The sequence below is a fragment of the Mobula birostris genome, chromosome 8 (genome assembly GCF_030028105.1).
Source record: "Mobula birostris isolate sMobBir1 chromosome 8, sMobBir1.hap1, whole genome shotgun sequence".
NCBI lineage: Eukaryota > Metazoa > Chordata > Chondrichthyes > Myliobatiformes > Myliobatidae > Mobula > Mobula birostris.
In genome coordinates this window covers 159533792-159555710 of record NC_092377.1, presented here as the reverse complement: position 1 = coordinate 159555710, position 21919 = coordinate 159533792, and the positions used below count along the sequence as shown (strand labels likewise).

General features: G+C 44.9%; 1 protein-coding gene across 1 annotated transcript in view; it reads right to left on the bottom strand.

Moving 5' to 3' along the window:
* LOC140201867 (methylcytosine dioxygenase TET3-like) overlaps positions 1 to 20937 on the bottom strand; it is a 330696-nt gene extending 309759 nt beyond the window's left edge. The window contains exons 1-2 of the mRNA XM_072266613.1: positions 20796 to 20937; positions 6713 to 7545 (exon numbers count right to left, since the gene is read on the bottom strand). Coding sequence (XP_072122714.1) covers positions 6713 to 7402 — 690 coding nt within the window. The 5' untranslated portion in view covers positions 7403 to 7545; positions 20796 to 20937. The remainder of the gene's footprint in view (positions 1 to 6712; positions 7546 to 20795) is intronic.
* Between the last annotated feature and the right edge of the window lie 982 nt (positions 20938 to 21919).

Here is a 21919-nt window from a genome sequence, read left to right as displayed (position 1 = left end):
TGCTGTTATAAGACTCTTAAACAGAACTCACATATGATAAAGACAACTCTACGTCCTCCATACTACCTCAATAGTGCCTACACCTTAAATACACTGCACTTCCTCTGTAACTGTAACACTATATTCCACATTCTGCGTTTTTTTGCCCTTCTGTACGACCTCATTGTATTTATTTATGGAATGAACTGATGGGACAGCACACAAACAAAGCTTTTCGTTGTATCTCGGTGCACCTGACAACAATGAACCAATTACCGATAATACTATGAAGGATTGGTTGACACAGTAATATAGTGGGGCTTCTACTGTCTCACAGATTCACTGAACAAGTTTGATCCTGACTTTTGGTGCTCTCTGTGTGGAGCTTGCATGTTCTCCCTGTGACCAGGTGGATGCTGTCCGTATTCTCTGTTGTCAGAATCGGGTTTACTCTCTCTGGCATATGTTGTGAAATTTGTTAACACTACAACAGCAGTACAATGGAATACATGATAATATAGAGAAGAAACTGAATTACAGTAACTGTATGCAGCATGTCTACTAAACAGTTAAGTTTAAATAGGTAGTGCAAAAAAACAGAAATAAAAAAGTAGTGAGGTCCTGTTCATGGGTTCAATGTCCACTTAGAACTCGGATAGCGGAGAGGAAGAATCGCTTAGTGTGTGTCTTCAGGCTTCTGTACCTCCTTCCCGATGGCAGCAATGAGAAGAGGGCCTGTCCTGGGTGCTGGGGGTCCTTAATGGTAGATGTCGCCATCCTAAGCCGCCGCTCCTTTAAGATGATTTGGATACTACGGAGGCTAGTGCCGATGACGGATCCAACTAATCTTACAACTTTCTGCAACTTACTTCGATCCTGTGTAGTCGCCTCCCCCCATTTCAGACGGTGATGCAGCCAGTCAGAATGCTCTCCACGGTACATTTGTGGAAGTTTTCCACTGTTTCAGGTGACAAACCAAATCTCCTCAAACCTCTAATGAAATATACACGCTGCCTTACCTTTATTATAGCTGCATCAGTATGTTGCATCCAGGTTAAGTCCGCAGAGATACTGACACACAGAAACTTGAAATTGTTCACTCTCTACACTTCTGATCCCTCCATGAGGATTGGTTTGGGATCCCTCATCCTACCCTTTCTGAAATCCACAATCAGCTCTTTGATCTTGCTGAAGCTGAGTGCAGGGCTGTTGCTGTGACACCACTCAACTGACTTGTCTATCTCGCTCCTGTACGCCCTTTCGTCATCATCTGAAATTCTGCCAACACTGGTTGTGACCTCCCACAATAGAAAAGTGGAAGCCTATGTGGGAGGGAAGGATTAGATTCATCTAGGAGTAGGTTAAAAGGTCAGCAAAACATTGTGGGCTGGAGGGGCAGTACTGTACTGTAATATTCTATGTTCTGCAGTACTGTGCAAAAGTCTTCGAAATCCTAGATTTTTTTACATCAGGGGTTCCCAATTGTGTTTAATGGTAGGGGTCCATGGTATAAAAAGATTGAGAACTCCTGTTTTATATGGTTTCAGAAGAAATGATTTCAATATCATCAAGGCTGTCTGGGATTACCTGGAGGGACACAAGCAAGCAAGACAGCTGAAATCTGCAGAAGAACTGTGGCAAGTTCTCCAAGATGCTTGGAACAACCTACCAGCCAATTTTCCTATAAAACTGCACTGCAGTGTACCCAAGAGGATTGATGCAGCTTGAAAGGCAAAGGGTGGTCACACCGAATATTGATTTGATTTAGTTTTTAACTGTTCATTGCCCTTTATAGCAGTTTTTTTATATTTTGAAACATTTTATTTCATTATATTTGAAACCATCTTTGCTTTACAGAATTTTTTTGCACCTGCCCAAGACTTTTGTACAGTACTGTATCTGCTGGTAGGATGGTGACGCATTCGATCACAGTGACTTCTACCGGGTCAACAAAGGGTGCGGCTGTCCACTTAAAATGTAGTTTCTGTGATCACACGATTCTGTGATTCTGCTCGACATCAAGAACTTAAGAGTACTGCAGGCCTACCCGATCAGCAAGTTGCTCGTTGGCGGAGAAAGCGAAGGAGCTGGACTTGGTGGCAGACCGTGCTGCCTCTTGTGTCAGAGAGGCTTCAGAGGAGTCGGGGCATGAAGGAGGCATGCAGTCCAACAGCAAGTGACCGACTTAGTCACTTTTCTTGCGCTCACAAGAGCCTTTTGGACATGTGAACGTGGAATGCTGCAAGCCGATTCGTTAATTGACTGGTGGACAGCGGTGGGGGAGGGCGGCGAGGGAGCTGTGTGGCCTCGATCACAATGGGGACCAGGCCTCAAGCCATGCGATTGCCTGCTTACAGCCGCCAGGAGAGATGCATTGAAGCCGGTGCACTCCACTGCGGTCGGTGTGGCACAGAGTCCAGGCTGGAGTTGGTCTTGCAACACACCCGCAGCATTTGCTTGGCAGAGGACAAGTTGTATTGTGGCCATTTACAGATTTCAGTGGCATTCATGGACTCAGGGTCTGGACTATTTTTTTTGGGGTGGCATATTTTACTGATACCTTACAAGCATTTACTGTCTTGTATGAGCCATGTGTGCTTTGTGCTGTGTGTGACCATTGGTACTATGTTTTGCACCTTGGCTCCAGAGTAATGCTGTCTCGTTTGGCTGTATTCATGTATGGGTGAATGACAATTAAACTTGAATTGAATATTCTCTCCCAAAGATGTGCCGGTTGCTAAGAGAATAAGGGAGAAGTTAATGGACAGGTAAACGTTACAGGGAAATAAGGAGGTGAGTGGAAATGATCTGGAAGCTAGCACAGACTTGATGGGCTGAACTACCTCCTCTATCATAAAAATATGAGAAGATTCATTAAATTCTTAAACTAATGGTAAAAATAATACAATATTAAAATACGGCTGATATTACTTGGGTCAAGGCACCAGATCACAGGCAGAGCAGTTACTCATATAATGATGTGATTGGATTAGCAGCAATAATTATATGCTACATCAGGAGATTGTAACTTGTCATATATTGGTCACATTATCTGTGATGTCCTCCTTAATGACTGGTGTACACAGTGCCCAGGATTCTCTGAAGTCTAAACTGATGCTTTCTTCATGAAACTTTATGCCTTTCTCATACTTCGGATACCAATCCTGCTGTACAAAGTCAAATGAGTCGCTACATGCCAAGATGTTATCATAATTTGTGTGATGACTTTTTTCCCAAGATAGGACTGAGATGCAGTCCCCTGAGGTCATGGCACAGGCATTTTTTTTTTTTAGGTTCATAGGCATGATTTTGGGGACAGAGAAGGGAGTTGAAGGTTAGGTTAGAGTTTAGGGACATGGATTTGGGGGAAATTAGAGGGCAGATTGGAATGTAAGCCTATGCTCCACACACACACACACACACACACACACACACACACACACACAAAAGCCATTGGCAAGGGTGAGGAAGAGGACATCCAGGGTCATGTCATCAGTGAGATCAGAGTTTGAAGCCTAGTTTTCGGGGTCCCATCATCAATGGGTCTGGCATTCAAGGCTTGGAGTTTGGATCCTCTTCCGGTTTGGACATCTGTCAGCCCTGGGTTGATACTGAAGATCAAAGATCTGAAGGCCGATCGGAGGTCCAGGTCAAAGTCTGCTGGTCAACTGGAAGTCTAGAAGCCAAGACCCAACGGCCAGAGCCTGGGATTGTGACTCTCTGTGAGTCCACTGGGGAAGTCACGGCCCACTGCCTGTGAATCCACGAGTCCGCTGTAGGCTAGAAGTTGAAGAAAACAGCCTGTCCTGGGGTTAAAGGACTGTGTGTATGTGTGTGTGTGTGTGTGTGTGTGTGTGTGTGTGTGTGTGTGTGTGTGTGTGGGAGGGAGGAAAGGGACATTTTCACCTTTATTGCTTTATTGCTTGGTATGTTATGCATCGTTCTACCAAGCATTGTGAGCAAACTATGTTGCTGCTGAAACGTACGGCGATACTTGCGGGACTTGGGTGTACTGGTTGTTCAGGAATGTGACACATTTCACTCTTTTTCAATGTACATGTGATAAATAAATCTGAATCTGAATTGGATACTTCTTGTTGATTATTGTTCAGACCAAACATTAGAACATGGAAGAAATGTGATCGGAGTGACTTTTGACCACGGAATGATCGTTTGGTGCCAGATGGGGTGGATTGAGTATCTCAGACGCTACTGATCTCACACACAACCGTCTCTAGAGTTTACCGAGAATGGTGCGAGAAACAAAAAGAACATCCAGTGAGCAACAGCTCTGTGGGCACAAGCGCCTTGTTAATGAGAGAGGTCAGAGGAGAATGGCCAGACTGGTTCAAGCTGACAGGATGTCAACAGTGACTTGAATAACCACAAGTTACAACAGGAGAAGAACACTTCTGAATGCGCACATTGAACTTTGAAGTGGAGGGGCGACAGCAGCAGAAAACTACAAACATACACGCAGAGGCCACTTCATTAGGTACCTCCTGTTTCTAATAATGTGACCACTGAGGTAACAGTTTTACAGTTACAGAGCAGGTAGACAATAAGGTTCAAGGCCATGACGAGGCAGCTTGTGAAGTCAAGAATTTATCTTACCATATAAGAGATCCTGTCCTTGTCAAAGGCAAAACAATATATTTAATTATTTGAATAAAGGAAAAATTATTCAATTACTTAACTTTCAGGAGCAACTCTCTCCCCAAGGTCTCAGATTTCAGAACAGTCCATGAACACTATTCGTTGCTTGTCTTTGCAGTTTATTTATTTCATAACATAATAATTTTTATGTCTGGCACTGTACTGCTGTTGCAAGAGAATAAATTTCACAACATATATACACCTGATTCTGATTTAATTCCCCTATTGGAATATTAGTCCAGTAACTCCCTACAAAAAGACCCATACAGCTGAGGGGACTGTGACACAAATGAGTCATTATACAACAACCTGAGGCAGTTTTTCTCATTCCATCAAGTACAAGGGTGGCTTGGTAGCACAGTGGTTAGCACAAGACTTCACAGTGCCAGCAACCCAGGTTCAACTCCCACTACTGACTGTAAGAAGTCTGCACGTTCCCTCTGTGACTGCATGGGTTTCCTCCAGGCGCTTCCGTTTCCTCCCACAGTCGAAAGACTTGCCCGTTGATAGGTTAATTGATGACAGTAAATTATCCTGTGATTAGGCTAGGGTTGTTTGGGGGGATACCAGGCAGCATGGCTCAAAGGGCTGGAAGGGCCTATTCCGTACTGTACGTCAATCAGTCAATCAATCAATCGACCAACCAATCAATCAACCAAATGATGTCAAGTATTGCTGAGGTCTTCCATATAGAATACAAAGCAAGATATTTGCAAATTCTTAAGTATTCTTTGTGAATAAACATTTAACTAACCCATAATAAACTTTTCTCCTGGGAAAACCTTTGATATTTTCAAGGCTCAAATGGTGTTATTAGTTCTAGTTTCACATTCAGTGTGTAATTCATCAAAAGGGAATGAACCTCTTACACAAATAACCAATGCATTTAATTCATTTTTTTTTACCTCTGCCAAGGAACACTCATCCAGAGAGAAATTTAGGAAGTCTTTACATGCTGTGAGCATATGCTACATTCTACCCCAGATACATGGACCTAATTCTCCAACTCCTACCATTTTAACAAGGCTTCCCAATATTGAGTCCTTCTGCTGTTACTGCCTGTCCACCTCTGAGAGGCTTTAAGTCTCACTCCTAAAGGTTGAAGGTACCATTTGCTAAGGCTTTCTTCCGAATGTTTTGCAAAAAGAGAACTTGCATTTATATAGCGCCTTACATGACGCACTAAAGTGCTTTCCAGCTAGTCAGGTACTTTAGATGTGGAGCTACTGTTCCACACTGCAGCCACTCTATTAGGTACACCTATGCACCTGCTCGTTAATGCAAATATCTAATCAGCCAATCACGTGGCAGCAAATCAATGTATAGAAGCATGCAGGCATGGTCAAGAGGTTCAGTTGTGTTCAGAAGAACATCAGAATGGGGAAGAAATGTGATCAAAGTGACTCTGACCATGGAATGATTGTTGGTGCCAGATGGGGTGGCTTGAGTAAGTCACAAACTGCTGCTCTCCTGAGAACTTCCACCCACAATTGTCTCTGGAGTTTACAGAGAATAGTGCAAAAAAAAAACATCCAGAGAGCGGCAGTTCTGTGGGTGAAAACACTTTGTTAATGAGGGAGGTCAGAGGAGAATGGTCAGACTGGTTCAAGCTGACAGGAAGCAACAGAAACTCCAATGACCACAAGTTAGGACAGTGGTGTGTTGAAGAGTATCTCTAAATGCACAACTCATCGAACCTCGAAGTGGATGAGCTGCAGCAGTAGAAGAGCATGAACATACAGTCACTGGCCACTTTATTAGGTACAGGAGGTACCGAGTGAAGTGGCCACTGAGCGTAAATTGATGGAAAAATATAGCAAAATAATGTAGTGGTGGTAGAGTTTGAAGATAGGTCATGATCTCATTCAATGGTCAACTCCCCGATATCCACGTCCCTTGAGAACGTCTTTTGGGAAAGTGTTTAACAGAAATTGTGGTGAAGCTGCAGATCGTTTAACATTTCTTTAAAATGTGTTAATTATTTTGGACTGTTGCTGCAAAAGATGCGGAAAGGAAATACAGGTATTGAAATGTTTCAAAGCTCCCTGAAGTCAAGCTCCCGCCAGTCCAGTCTTACCTCCGTAATCAGCCCCGGTTTCTTCTTCAGCTCCTCGCATTTTCTCTGCTTGCAGATCTGATGGCCCGTCTTGCGGTTCCTGCAGTTACTACATTCCCCGCAGTTGTCCTTTCTCTTACAAGGGTGGCAGACTCCACAGCGTTTGCGCTTCTTCTTCTGATAGAGGCACGGCTCGGCCGCGCCCCGCAGCGTGGTAGGCATCCTCGCCGCCTCCGCCTCCAAGTCCTCGTAACTGGACTTGGAATAGTCGTCGGTCAGTTGTGGCTGGCCTTCGGACCCTGCGCCGTCCTCGGAGAAGTCCTTGGATTTTGCCTTGATCTCCGCCTGCTTTCCCTTCCTCATTGTTGCTTTCTTGGCTTTGGGGAAAACGAAGGCGATAGAAGCGGTGGAGGACTTCTTGGCGGACTTACTCTTTGCCTTTGAATTCTGGGCGTCGCCAGCTAACACCCTGGCCGGCTTGTTGAGCGCCGGGCCCTCAGTTTTGGTTAGGAAAGAGTGCAGGACCAACTGGGTCAGCGACGCCGAGGTGTTCCCACCCAGCGAGGAGCTTCCTCCATTCAACTGATGGTCCAGGTTTCTCCCCGTTCGCGGGCTGCTGGTGCGCCGCGAGCGTCGTTCCTCTTCTCCCAGCCACTGCTGGTCTCTCTCTTCTCTCAGTGCGCCGTCAAGGGATTCCGTGGGGTTTAGCATGTTCAAGCATCGTCTTCAACAGCCCAGGATGAGTATGCGTGCTTCAGCGGAGGGAGGTGGTTCTGTGATGTCCTTCACGGGCTTTGGGAACCATGGCTACCTCCGCCGCGACCAACAGCGTCATCCGATTTGGGTTGGAAGCTCTGAAACGAAAAGTGAAGTTCAAAACATTAGCCGAAGTTGTTACAAGTATACGTTCGCCCATGTTTCCCACTCCCGCCCGAGCTTCCGCCTTCTGGCGGTTGGGGAATGCTGGAAGGAGTCGAGAGTCTCTTCTCCCCAGTTCCCAAGCGATCCCCCCCCCCCGCCCCAACTTACTCCCGCTTTTCAAACGCATGGAGACGTTCACAGGTCTGTTGCCGCACCTCGAACAGGCAGGTTGCGCAGTAGCGCAGCTCCCAAAGCGGCGGCTCTTTGGAGAGCGGGAGGACAGTGTCAATCCCCGTGACCAAGAGTGCTGCTGTTTCGGGCGGGATAGATGATACCACAGTAGCTGAACTGGCCCCAGTGGTAACCAGCCTCCGCTGTCTATACCTCTCGCTACCTCTGTAGGGCAACCAACATAACTCGACTCCCTTCTCCCCTCTCCCATCGGGCAGAGGATACAAACGCCTAGCAACACACACGCGACGCTGGAGGAACTCAGCGGGTCAGGCAGCATCTGTGGAAAAGAATAAACAAGCAGTCGATGTTTCGGGCCGGGACCCTTCAGCAGGACTGGAAAAGAGGATGTGCAGTAAGAGGAAGAAGTAGAAGGTGACAGGTGAAACCGGGAGAGGGGAGACGGGGACGGGGAGGTAACTAGCTGGGTAGCTGATAGGTGAAAGAGATAAAGGGCTGGAATTGGGCGGGGGGGGGGGGAGATCTGATGGGAGATGGTAGAAGACCATGGAAGAAAGGGAAGGAGGAGGAGCACCAAAGGGAGGTGATGGGCAGGTAAGGCAATGAGGTGAAAGAGGGAGACAGGAATGGGAATGGTGAAGGGGGGGGAGGGATAATTACTGAAAGTTCGAGAAATCCTGAAACAAAAACCTGAAAGCATGTACTAGCAGGAGCGCTTCTACCCAAGGTTATAAGACTGTTAAATAGTTCCCTAATTCAATAAGGTGGACTCTTGACCTCAATCTACCTGCTTCTGATCTTATTGTTTCCCTGCGCTGCACTCTCTACGCTTACACTTTATTCTGCATTGTCCTGAAGAAAGGTCTCCACACAAAACATCGACAGTTTATTCTGTTCCGTGGATGCTGCCTGACCTGCTGAGTTCCTCCGGCACGTTGTGTGCGTTGCTTTGGATCTCCAGCATTCTGCAGATTCTCTCGAGTCTGTTATCGTTTTATCTTGTTCCACCGCAATGCCTGCTACAATGATTTGATCTGCATGAGCAGTGTGCAAGACCAGTTTTCCCACTGTATCTCAGTACGGCTGACAACAATAAGCCAATTCTAGTTCCATTCCAGGTGTTGGTAGGAGAGAGAGGAGAAGGATTTGTTTCAACCAGGGGTTCCCACCCTGGGGTCCACGAATCCCTCATTTAATGGTAAACCTCCATGGCATAAAGAATGTTGGGACCCCCGCTCTAATCAATGAATAGTTCTTGTCCTAAGGGCCTGTGTCTCTCCTTGGGTCTGCCCCTCAAACAGAGGGATAAAATAGGAGTAGCTTCCCCTGAGACCGATAAGCTGCAGGGTTTTTGCCCTTGAAGCATCACACTTCAACCTCCCAACCGCAGGGAGAAATGGAAAGGCCTTGTGAACCGGCAGGGAGGGAGGCCACTTAGTCCGCCAGGACTCCTGTTCTATACAAGATCCAACCTTACTCCTAGCCTCTTGGCATGTGTTCCTCTCCCTCCGCCCCCGCCACTTCTCAAAACTCATCCAGCTCCCCAGTGAATCTGACCCCCACCTCCCACTGCAGATCCCAACTAGTCATAGAACATAGAAATCTGCAGAACATTACAGGCCCTTTGGCCCATGTGCCCCAACCATGTAACCTAATCTCAAAACTGCCTAGAATTTCCCTAGCGCATAGCCCTCCATTTTTCTAACCTCCATGTACCTATCTAAGAGTCTGTTAAAAGGCCCTATTGCATCAACTCCTTATGTTAGTTCTAATTTAGGGGCCCTTCCTTCTGTGTTCCCTGGTCTATATGACATGACCTTCAATGCCTCTGTGAGCTCCTTACAACTTTTCCTGTCCAAGGAAGGCTATCCCACTTCTGCAGTCCACCCACTTAATTATGTGTGTTTTCTCTCATTATTATCTTTTCTTTCTCGCTATTTTGAATGCACGCGTATGTTTTTGCACCTTGGGCCCAGGGGAACGCTGTCTCATTCAGCTGTATCCATATATGGTTGAATGACCATTAAACTTGATTTGATTTGTTTGGATTGATTTCATGAAAGGCATACGTATGTGATCAAGTGGATGGTAACAGTCTTTTCCCCCAAGGCAGGGAAGACCAAAACTGCGGGACATAGGTCTAGAGCGAGAGGGGACCAGAAGGGAAACTCTTTCACTCATATGGTGGTGAATATATCATTCAGATTTAATTTTCACATGTACATCGAGATATACTGTGTTAACAACCACCACAACCTCAGGATCTGCCGGGGGCAGCCTACAGATGTCGCCATGCCTTCTGGCACCAACATAGCACGGCAGAACAACACAGAACATGACAAGCAACAAAGCCATCCCCCTTCCTCCAACACACATCAAAGTTGCTGGTGAACGCAGCAGGCCAAGCAGCATCTGTAGGAAGAGGTGCAGTCGATGTTTCAGGCCGAGACCCTTTGTCAGGACTAACATTCCTCCATCCCACCCACCCACATACACAGTCCTCCAGTTTCCAGGCTTCGGCCACATGAAATGAGCTGCCAGAAGTGGCTGAGGGTTGTCCAACAGCAGCATTCAAGAAGCACGTGGATAGGTTCATGGAGTGATATGGGTTGAATGCAGGGCATTTGATGGAGAATGTGGGATCGGAATGGACTGGCAGAGCCAAAGAGGCTGGCTCTCTATCACTCTACGGTACTATAGTAACCCTAGAATCTTTTTGGGAAATCTCCCCTACACCATTTCTAAAGCCCTCACATCCTTCTTAAAGTGTGTTTCAGTGCTCCAGCTATGGCTGTACCCGTGTTTCATGAAGGTTTTCTCTAGAGTGCTGGAGGCTGAATGGAGATCTGATAGAGGTTTATAAGATTATGGGAGGCACAGATAGAGTGGATAGAGAGTATCTGTTTCCCAAGGTTGAAATCTCTAATGTCAAAGGGCATGCATTGAAGGTGAGAGGGAGTAGGTTCAAGGGGGACGTGAGGGGTAGCTTTTTCACTCAGGTAGTGGTGGGTAACTGGAATCGATGTTCCCCCTAAGGTGTGCGTGTGCACATCTTTTGCAAGTAGCACACAAAGGAATTTGAACTGCGCACAAAAGGTTGTCACCCTCTACCCTCTTGTTACATTAAGTATATTTTATGACCGTACGCAATCACATTTCCTTTTCTGGTCCCTGATGCAGATGACGTTGACAACGTGGAGTTTGCGAGGGTTTGTCTGCAGATTTTAGAACTGGCTTATTTTCACTGTTTTTATTGAAGTAATTATTTTCTGTGCACATAAGACCATAAGACTATAAGATATAGGAGCAGAAGTAGGCCATTTTGCCCATCGAGTCTTCTCCGCCATTCAATCATGGGCTGATCCAATTCTTCCAGTCATCCCCACTCCCCTGCCTTCTCCCCATACCCTTTGATGCCCTGGCTAATCAAGAACCTATCCATCTCTGCCTTAAATGCACTCAATGACTTGGCCTCCACAGCCGCTCATCACAACAAATTCTACAGATTTACCACATTCTGACTAAAGTAATTTCTCTGCAGCTCTGTTCTAAGTGGACGTCCTTCAATCCAGAAGCCGTGCCCTTTGTCTTAGATTCCCCTACCATGGGAAATAACTTTACCATCTCTAATCTGTTCAGGCTTTTGAACATTCGAAATGTTTCCATCAGATCCCCTCTCATTCTCCTGAACTCCAGGGAATACAGCCCAAGAGCTGCTAGATATTCCTCATACGGTAACCCTTTCATTCCTGGAATCATTCTCGTGAATCTTCTCTGAATCCTCTCCAAAGTCAGTATATCCTTTCTAAAATAAGGAGCCCGAAACTGCACACAATGCTCCAAATGTGGTCTCACGAGTACCTTATAGAGCTTCAACATCACATCCCTGCCCTTGCTCTTGTATTCTATACCTCCAGAAATGAATGCCAACACTGCATTCGCCTTCTTCACCACTGACTTAAACAGGAGGTTAACCTTTAGGGTATCCTGTACAAGGAGTCTGAAGTCCCTTTGCATTTCTGCATTTTGAATTCTCTCCCCATCTAAATAATAGTCTGCCCGTTTATTTCTTCCACCAAAGTGCATGACCATACACTTTCCAACATTGTATTTAATTTGCCACTTCTTTGACCATTCCCCTGAACTATCTAAATCTCTCTGCAGGCTCTCTGTTTCCTCACCACTACCCATTCCTCCACCTATCTTTGTATCATCGGCAAATTTAGCCACAAATCCACTAATCCAATAGTCCAAATCATTGACATACATTGTAAAAAGCAGCAGTCCCAACACCGACCCCTGTGGAACTCCACTGGTAACTGGCAGCCAGCCAGAATAGAATCCCTTTCTTCCTACATTGGCCGATCAGCCAATGCTCCACCTATGCTAGTAACTTCCCTGTAATTCCATGGGCTCTTATCTTGCTAAGCAGCCTCATGTGTAGCACCTTGTCAAAGGTCTTCTGAAAATCCAAGTACACCACATCTACTATATCTCCTTTGTCTATCCTGCTTGTAATTTCCACAAAAAACTGCAGTAGATTAATCAGGCAGGATTTTCCTTTCAGGAAACCATGCTGGCTTTGGCCTATCTTGTCATGTGCCTCCAGGTACTCCGTAATCTCATACCTGACAATCGATTCCAACAACTTCCCAACCACTGATATCATGCTAACAGGTCTATAGTTTCCTTTCTGCTGCCTCCAACCCTTCTTAAATAGCGGAGCAACATGTTGTTGTCACTTGGCAAAAAATTGCACAGCACAAGATTTTTGCACACACTGATCATTACAAATTAGAGGGAACATTGTCTGAAATGTGCTGCCTGGTATGGTGGTAGATGCAAATACATTAGAGGCTTTTATGATAGGCACATGGATGTAGGGATATGGACATGGTGGAGGTAGGAGAGATTAGCATTTGAATGATTTTGATTTGCTTTTTAGCAGGTTTGACACAACATTGTGGGTCAAATGGCCTGTTTGTGTGCTGAACTGGTCTATGACTACCTTAATTTTCTACTCCAGGCCTCTATTTATTTAACATACTCCCTCCCGCGCGTGCCTTTTGATATGTACTGTGTTTTCTTTCTTTTTTTTTCAAATCTTTTTGTTGTTATATTATACAAAAGAAATAACATGAGTACATTGAAGTAGCAACACTTAAAATGTCTCAAAAAAGACATTATCTTAAAGATTGAAAAAAATTTGTAATAACAAAAACAACCTACTAAGCAGAAAAAGTGAGAAAAAAAAACCCATTAGGTGTACAACCCCGGAGCCACGGGTCATACAAAAAGCTTCTAAAAATAAACATCAAACCGCCAACAAGAAAAGAAAATATACCAAAAAATTTACAATTAGATCATGGAAAAGATCTATCAATTAGCTCAAATGATAATAACGAGGAAATGAGCCCCATCTTTTCTCAAAATCAAATAAAGGTTCAAAGGTTCGACTTCTAATTTTCTCTAAACTAAGACATAGCATCACTTGAGAGAACCATTGTGACAAAGTGGGAGCTGACGAATCCTTCCACTTCAACAAAATGGCCCTCCTAGCTATCAATGTAACAAATGCAATAACATGTTGGTCAGACACAGAAATACCATGAATATTTTGAGGAATTATTCCAAAAAGCACAGTTAATTTATTAGGTTGTAGATTAATTTTAAGTGCTGTGTTTTCTTGCCATTACCCTGCACCAAGGTAAATCATAGTGATCAATTAACCAGCCTTGGGATATGGGATGAAACCAGAACAACCCCCAGGGGGAATTCATACAGTCACTGGGTGAAAGTGCGAACTCCACACAGACAGTATTGGAGACGAGGAGGAACCCTACTGCAACGGTTATGTCAAAGAACTGGACGTACTGATTTCAGATTGCCTAGGTTCAGTAAAGAATTTTTAACTTCACTGAAAGCAGTATCCATCACCAAAGACACTCCCAATATCCAAGCAAAGTTCTCCTCTCGCTACTACCATGGGGCAGGAGGTACGGAAGCCTTAGAATCCTCACCACCAGGAAGTTGTTACTTTTCAACCATCAGGCTCCTGAACCAGCATGGATAACACCGTCCAACTGGACACTGACCTGTTTCCACAACCAGAAAACTCACTTTCAAGTACACTGCAGCTTATGTTCTCTATATTTTCTTTTTTATTTGCACCAAGTACTTTTGCACTTTGATTGTTCATCAGTCAATTTATGTACAGTTTTCATAAATTCTATAGTATTTCATTATTTTTCTGTAAATGTCTGCCGTAGGATGAAGCCCAAGAGAGTGTATGGTGACATACTCTCAGTGGCCACTTCTTAGATACACCTGCCCGTTAATGCAAATATCTAATAAGCCAATTACGTGGCAGCCACTCAATGCATTAAAGCATGCAGACATGGTCAAGAGGTTCAGTTGTTGCTCAGACTAAACAACTGAATGGGGAAGATGGCAGCCTGCCGCGCGTGCGTAGCTCTCCAGTGAAAAATGATAACGTATCCGTTAAATAGGGGCCGTGGACAATTCTGATTTGATGGAGAATGGATGTGAAAGCACAGAGGAACATCTGGAGAAATTTCTGAAATGCCCGTTCGCTGCTGTTGTTACTGTGTGGTCGTGAATCTTTCGGAGGGTAGGCCTCAAAATCTCCGGCCTTGCCTGCTTTTGGCAACCGAGAAGGAGGTCGAATCGTTCAGACAGAGATGGCGCTCAGTACTCAGTGTTGGAGGGCTGATCAGAGCTCAAAGTTTTCGGATGACTCAGAGTCGGATTGAGAGTTTTTCTTCCTTCTCCCGTCTGCGTGAGATGTGGGACATTTGAGAAGCTTTGAACTTTACTGTGCTCATGGACTTCTTCATCAAGTTATGGTATTGTTACACTGTTTGTAACTATATGTTATAATTATGTGGTTTTGTCAGTTTTTTCAGTCTTGGTTTGTCATGTGGTTTGTGATATCACACCAGAGGAAATAATGTATCATTTCTTAATGCATGCATTACTAAATGGCAATAAAAGAGGACTGCGTGTCTTCATAATCATAAATGTGATCTATGTTAATTTTGGCTCTGGGATGATTGTTGGTGCCAGACGGGGTCGTTTCAGTATCTCAGAAACTGCTGATCTCTGGGGATGTTCTCACACAGCAGATTCTAGAGTTTGCAGAGGATGGTGTGAAAAACAAGAAAAAAAAACTTTCAGTGAGCAGCAGTTCTGTGACTGAAAATGTCTTGTTAATGAGAGAGGTCAGAGGAGAATGGCCAGACTGGTTCAAGCTGTAACTCAAATAACTACACATTACAACAGCGGTGTGCAAAAGAGCATCTATGAAAGCACAGCATGTCGAACCTTGAAACAGTAATGGAAGATGACGCTCGATTCCGCTCCTGTGCCTAATAAAGTGGCCACTGTGTGTATTAGCATTGGAGGGGGATTAGCAACTTGGGGGCGAGAGTCACACAAGGACTGGGAAGATATTGAAAACTCCTACATGATTGTGGAGACCAAGGCATTGGGTACATTTAAAGTGGAGGTTAGATAGGTTCTTGATTATTCAGGGCATTCAGGTTACAGGGAAAAGACAGGAGAATGTGGTTTAGAGGGATCATAATATTTAATATTTGTAATCCAGGGAGTATGAAGCACAGAATCAAATACCACTGTGGTGATTGTACGTTCTAGTACCAATTGTTTGGCGACAATGAAGTGTAAAGTATAGCGGTAAAGTATAAATCAGCCATGATAGAATAGTAGAGCAGACTTGATGGGCTGAATGGCCTATCTCTGCTCCTATGTCTTACAGTATGTCTTATGGTAGGTCGATGCATAAAGTGTGTATTAAGTATAGAAATCTGCACATCATGAGTATATAGTGTGGAATGGACACAGTATGAATCAGAATCAGGTTCAATATCACTGGCATATGACATTAAGTTTGTTGACTGCGGCAGCACTACAATGCAATATTTAATAATAGAAAAAACTTCATTACAGTATGTATATATATATATATATATATATATATATATATATATATATATAACTGTTAAATTAAATAAGTAATGAAAAAATAGAAATTAAAAAATAGAGGGAGTGTTCATGGTTTCAATGTGCATTCAGATACCGGGTGGCAGAGGGGAAGAAGCTGTTCCTGAATTGTTGAGTGTGTGCCTTCAGGCTCCTGTACCTCATTGCTGATGGTAGCAATGAGAACAAAGCACGACCTGGGTGATGGGGGTCCTTAATGATGGACACTGACTTTCTTGAGGCATCGCTCCTTGAAGATGTCCTGGATGCTGGGGAGGCTAGTGGCCATGATGCAACTGACTGAGTTCACAACTTTCTGCAGTTTATTTCGATCCTGTGCAGTAGCCCCCCCCCCATACTAGACAGTGATGCAGCCAATTAGAATGCTCTCCATGGTACATCTGTAGAGATTTGTGAGTGTCTTTGGTGACATTCCAAATCTCTTCAAACTCCTAATGAAGTATAGTCGCTGTTGTGTCTTCTTTGTAACTGCATCGTTATGCCGGGTCCAGGTTAGATCCTCAGAGATATTGACACCCAGGAACTTGAAATTGCTCACCCTCTCCATTTCTGACCCCTCTATGAGGACTGATGTGTGGAATGTCAACCTATACTGAGTATATTGCATGACGATGATCACATTACACATTATGACAATGCATTTTAAAATAGTGGGATATAAAATAGACAAAAGTCGAGGAGAGAGGACAATCCACACAAGGAAACAGAAGGCAAGGCAGCTCACAAAATATGAGCTTGTGCAACACGGTACACAATCCAGGGACAGTATAGGGTGGGGAAATGCACACATTTGGAACATGTATGCCAATGTACACAAAATGATTATGCGGTTTGGCACAAGTGAGTTAACAGAATGGCAAAGTCCATTAAATGAGTAGAAGTTAGAACCTTGTACTCTACAAGTTTATGGTATGTTCAACAGAAGTTACAAATGCTTGAGAACATGTACCACCAGCTTCCATCCGCTGGTATCAGACTTCTGAATGGACTTCGCATACAAGTCAAATTTATTTTAATTTAACTATATACATGTATACCATCAAACAAGACAATGATTCTCCAAACCAGGGCATAAAAGGCAGTAGTACACATAACACACAAGAACTTAGAAAAGTAAAGATAAAGTCTACAGATTAATTACGCATAAATAAACAAAGTAAAGTGCAAAATGAAATACTGTAAGGTACAGATCAAATTAACCGGTGACATGTGGAATGTGATGCGGTGGAGAGTTCAGAAGTCTAATAACCTGAGGGAAGGAACTGTTTCCCATCCAGACCATTCTATGCTAAAAGGTGAACTGATGATTTCCCAATCTACCTTGTAATGGCTCTTCCACCTTATATTTTTTTTTACCTGCAATGCACATTCTCTGTATCTGCAACATATATGGTGCATACTATTTTCTTTTGACTAGCTTGATGTAATTATGTATGGAATGACCTGTCTGGATGGAATGCAAAAGAAAAGCTTCTCACCGTATCAGTACATGTGACCATAATAAACCAATACCAATACTAATATACCAGTATGCATAGCAGCACAGCACAGTGGCAGATAAGTGTAAAGTCACAGACTTAGCACAGAAACGTCCTTTCAACCTGACTTCCTGAGTTTCTCCAGCATTTTATGTGTGTTGCTCAAGACTTCCAGCACCTGCAGAATCTTTTCATATTTCTTATTATGTTTGAGGAGGTTTGATACTTCAGCAAATTTCTACAGATGTATTGTGGAGGGCATTCTAGCTAGTTGCATTACTGCCTTCTATGGAGGTATCAATGCTTGGGTTTGAAATAAGCTGCAGAGAGTTGTAAACTCAGCCAGCTCCATCATGGGAACTAGCCTCCCCACATCCTCAACATGCAATGTCTCAAGAAGCGGTATCCATCACTAAGGGCTCTCGCCATCCAGGACATTTTCTCTAACCATTGCTACCATCAGGAGGTGGTACGGGACCCTGAAAACACACTCTCAATGTTTTAGGAACAGCTTCTTCCCCGCTGCCATCAGTTTTCCAGACGGACAATGAACCCATGAGCACAACCTCACTACTTTAGCTCTTTTTTGCACTACTTAATTTTGCCACTGGTGTCACACACACACACACACACACACACAGCCCCATTACAGCCACTGGTGTTTCGGGCAGCAATGAAGGTCCTCCACCTCAGAAAGAACCTAGGGCTTCCTTCATCATGCCAGTAACTTCCTCTCAGTTTTCACTACTGTCAGATATGCAAGTGCTGGGTGTAGATGCAGGAATCCTTCGCACTCAGATGCAGAAGGAGTCAGGCTTGTTAGCCCTGAGTTGAACCCCTGAACCTGGAGCACCATAGGGCCACTTTTAGTCTGGCCTCTAGGTTTTGACCTGTCTGGCATGGGTGACCCTACCAAAGCCCTGACTCTGGCCCGAATAGCTCTCCCCGTCACTGGCCTCCAAATGCAATGACAAGGTTGTGGTCCTCTTGGAGGACTGCACTGCACTACTGCTGCAAAACTACAAATTTCATGACATTTCAGTGATAATAAACCCGATTCTGATCTCTTGTGTTTATCTCCAACCAAGATGTCTAAGTTAACCATAATAATACCCAACTGCTCAAACATCATTTGCCAGCAATTTTTGAGTTGGCATTTCCTCTGGACACTTCTTCAATGTGACAGTACCTGGTCCTGTCACCCACTACATCAGTGCTTGCAATAAATGGCCCCCAAACACAACATAAAGAGAGCCCACACTCAGTGACCACTTTATTAGGCAGACCTGTACACCTGCTCATTAATGCTAATCAGCCAATCATGTGGCAGCAACTCAGTGCGTGAAAGCATGCAGGCACGGTCAAGAGGTTCAGCTGTTGTTCAGACGAAACATCAGGATGGGGATGAAATGCGATCTCAGTGACTTTGATGGTGGAATGATTGTTGGTGCCAGATGGGCTAGCTTGAGTATCTTAGAAACTGCTGATCTCCTGGGATTTTTATGCACAACAGTCTCTAGAGCTGGAGGTTCTCAGCCTTGGGTCCACCGACCATTCTGCTTATGGTAAGAGTCCATGGCATAAAATAGGCTGGGAACACCTAATCTGGAATTTGCAGAAAATGGTGGAAAAAAAAACATCCAGTGACCAACAATTCTATGAGCGAAAACACCTTATTAATGAGAGAGGGCAGAGGAGAATAGCCAGACTGGAAGACGACAGTTAGCGCAGGACGCAGGACACGTTAAACCTTAAAGTAGATGCACTTTTCTACAGCAGCAGAAGATCAGGAACAGGAGGTACCTAATAAAGTGACCACTGAGTTTCTGACCATTTAATTAAGTTGACCATAGGACGCGCGTCTGCAACTACACGACTCAGTATGAGGCCGGGCAATAAGTACAACTGAGTTGAAGGCAGTCCGAAGCAGGCTGTGAGAAGAGAGAGAACAGGGCTATCAAAGTGAGCAGAGGGGCTTCCAATGTACTTCTACCAGGAGACGGTTCGGCGATCCGTTCAATACATGGCTATGTCTTACAAAAGTACAGGCAGCAATATTTCCGTGTAAAACTTTGGACCATGGTCTCCTTTGTTCTATTTTACGACCCCCCGCACCCACTCATTCTCCCTATTTCGGGGCTGTTGTACACAGTTCAGTGTCCAAATTGAAGTGGGAACTGTTGTTACCCCCGAATGAAATGTTGGTTCCGATTCACTAGCAGTAGAAGCAGATGTCAGAAACAACGTGAGGCGGGGAGCATTCTGTCGGTAAAAGCGTGAAGGGGCTCGGGGGCAGCAACACTTGGAGATCTCGGTCTACAGTGTGCTGAGAGGGTAGAGCGCGCTCGCCTTTGTCAATTCCCCTCCAACTGACCGACTGCGTGGGAGTGCTGGCGCGGAGCAAACTATTTTAGAGCGGCTGCAGGAAGCCGCCAGATTGTGGACCCGGGGAACAATTCCTTCTCGGGACTGCGTTATGAAATCCATTTTTGCTCCCTGATGGTAGAGAGCCAGTAGCTTTCCCCGAACTCTTGCAGCCTTAAGCCCCGGTGCAGTATGTGTGCGCGCCCACGCGCGCCTCTGAGTCTGCCGTCTTTGTTCCCGAACCAGTCACTCATAGCTGACAACCCCCTCCTCCGTCTCACCGTCCAGCGCCGGCCTTATTAAAATATTCACTTATTGATTCATGAACATCACTTACAATCAGTTTAATAACCCCTCTCTCTTGCACACACACTTTGCGCAAACTCCCAACAGTCGAGACACCCCCCTCTCCCTCATAACTAACAATGGTTCTGTAACAAAGCCAGTTAGTCCAAGAACAGATGTGCAGCCAGCCCTGTTAAAATGCCGAAGCCCCCACCACCCCTTCCCCCCGTCTCCCTCGACTTCAGGGGGAATAACGAGAACGGAATAGTTGTACCCCCTCACTCGTGTCTCCCACTTTGCGGGAGAGAGTTGCCGAAAAAAAAAGTTACTGCGCTCTCTTATAGCCCCAATCTTAGCACGTGGCTGACGGGGGAAGAAAAGCTTTTAGCCAAGTGCCAAACTTTAAAAGTACGTTCAAACAAATTCGTGGCGCACAGTTCCAACATAACCGAGTCACAACGCCAACGTTAAACGAGACAAGCCCCAACACACACACAGAGAACGGGGAGCCACCGCCAAACACCGGCTGCCATTGAGCGTGAAACAATAGAATGGAATTGCAAATTTAATCGCAAAGGCCCGCGGTGCGAAGACTCCGTGACTTAAAAGAATAGTCCACAATACACACATTAAGGTTCAACAGCTAAATCCACTTTTGTTCTGCCGCCGCGTTTACAGCTCTTCGACAATTTCGCGCTTCTGACACCCATCTGTTTCATTGAATTTCACACCCGCTTTTGTTGTGGTGTGAGATTCGCTTTGAAGAAATCGGCGTGGATATTTTTGTTAACCGCGTTCTATGTTGGGAGATGCGAACTGAGATGTGGAGAAACCAACGCACGCTACTACACGGGAGGAGAAGACAAGAAAACTCCACTTACCGACTGCCTTTGTGTGGCTGTATATGTGTGTGTGTGTGTTTTTTGGAGGAGTCAAATCACATTATTCCCCTTTGCAAAAGAAAAGTGCAAGTGACGATTTTGGAAAGTCTGGTCAGGAGAAAGGACGAAAGAGCTCCCAGTAACGTGCTGCACGTCGCAAGTGTCAGCCACAAAGGAAGCGCCGGGACTCGGTGATTAAAGGGAAACAGTTTAGTGCAGAACTCGCTCACCCTCCTCGGCCCAGCTCTCGCAGCCCGGACCAAAGGAGGTTAATGGATAAGATCCGTCGCTTGGAAACTGTGAAACGGAACAGCTTGCTGACTGGGGGGGTGGGGGTGGAAATCATTTACTACAGGGCTTCCTGATTAGTGAGGGGGAGACTTTTTCTTCAGACCGCGGCAACGGCCCCACAATGCGGATCCATGAAGCTGCCTGTAAACTTTTTTTAATGCACGCGTGTCAAACACTCCCCACGTTGTTCTTGGTGTTCCCCTACGGTTGCCCTCCACTGATGCCCCTCTGCAAATGCGTTTCAGTGTAAATGTAAATTTTAATGCAATAATTCACACCCCCTCCCCTTCCCCGGCACAGAAAGACGGATTCGTAATTCTTGGAATAGTTCTGGGAAAATGTACGTTATGCTGGAGCCTGAAACGTGACTGAAGCGGGAAAATACTTTGGAAGAGCGTTTACTTCAGTTCCCTGTTTGCTTATTTGGCAACTGATGAGAAGCAAGCGCGGTTTTCCTCCCTACAAAATACTTTTTTTCCGAAGAACCCTCAGTCTGCTGACATAATTTTATGTCACGTGTACCCCTCCCAGGCGATAAACATGTTTTTATCTTTTTTTAAAAAAAAAGGTAACAAAATCTAGTTCGGAAATCTAAGCGGTATTAAATCCGGTCATATTTCGGGCCTGGCAAAACTATTTTTATCCCTCGCGGTTACAAGCAAACGAGAAACTGCCGTCTTTAAATAATTGATTTTACAATCGAGCAAGGTTAGTGTAACCAACTCCCCCCCCCCCAGTTTATTGCCTCATTCGCAGGTGGGCGTCCAACAATTGACAACAAAACCAAACACACAAAAAATCACGCGAATTTATTTATCTATTTAAACTTTGTT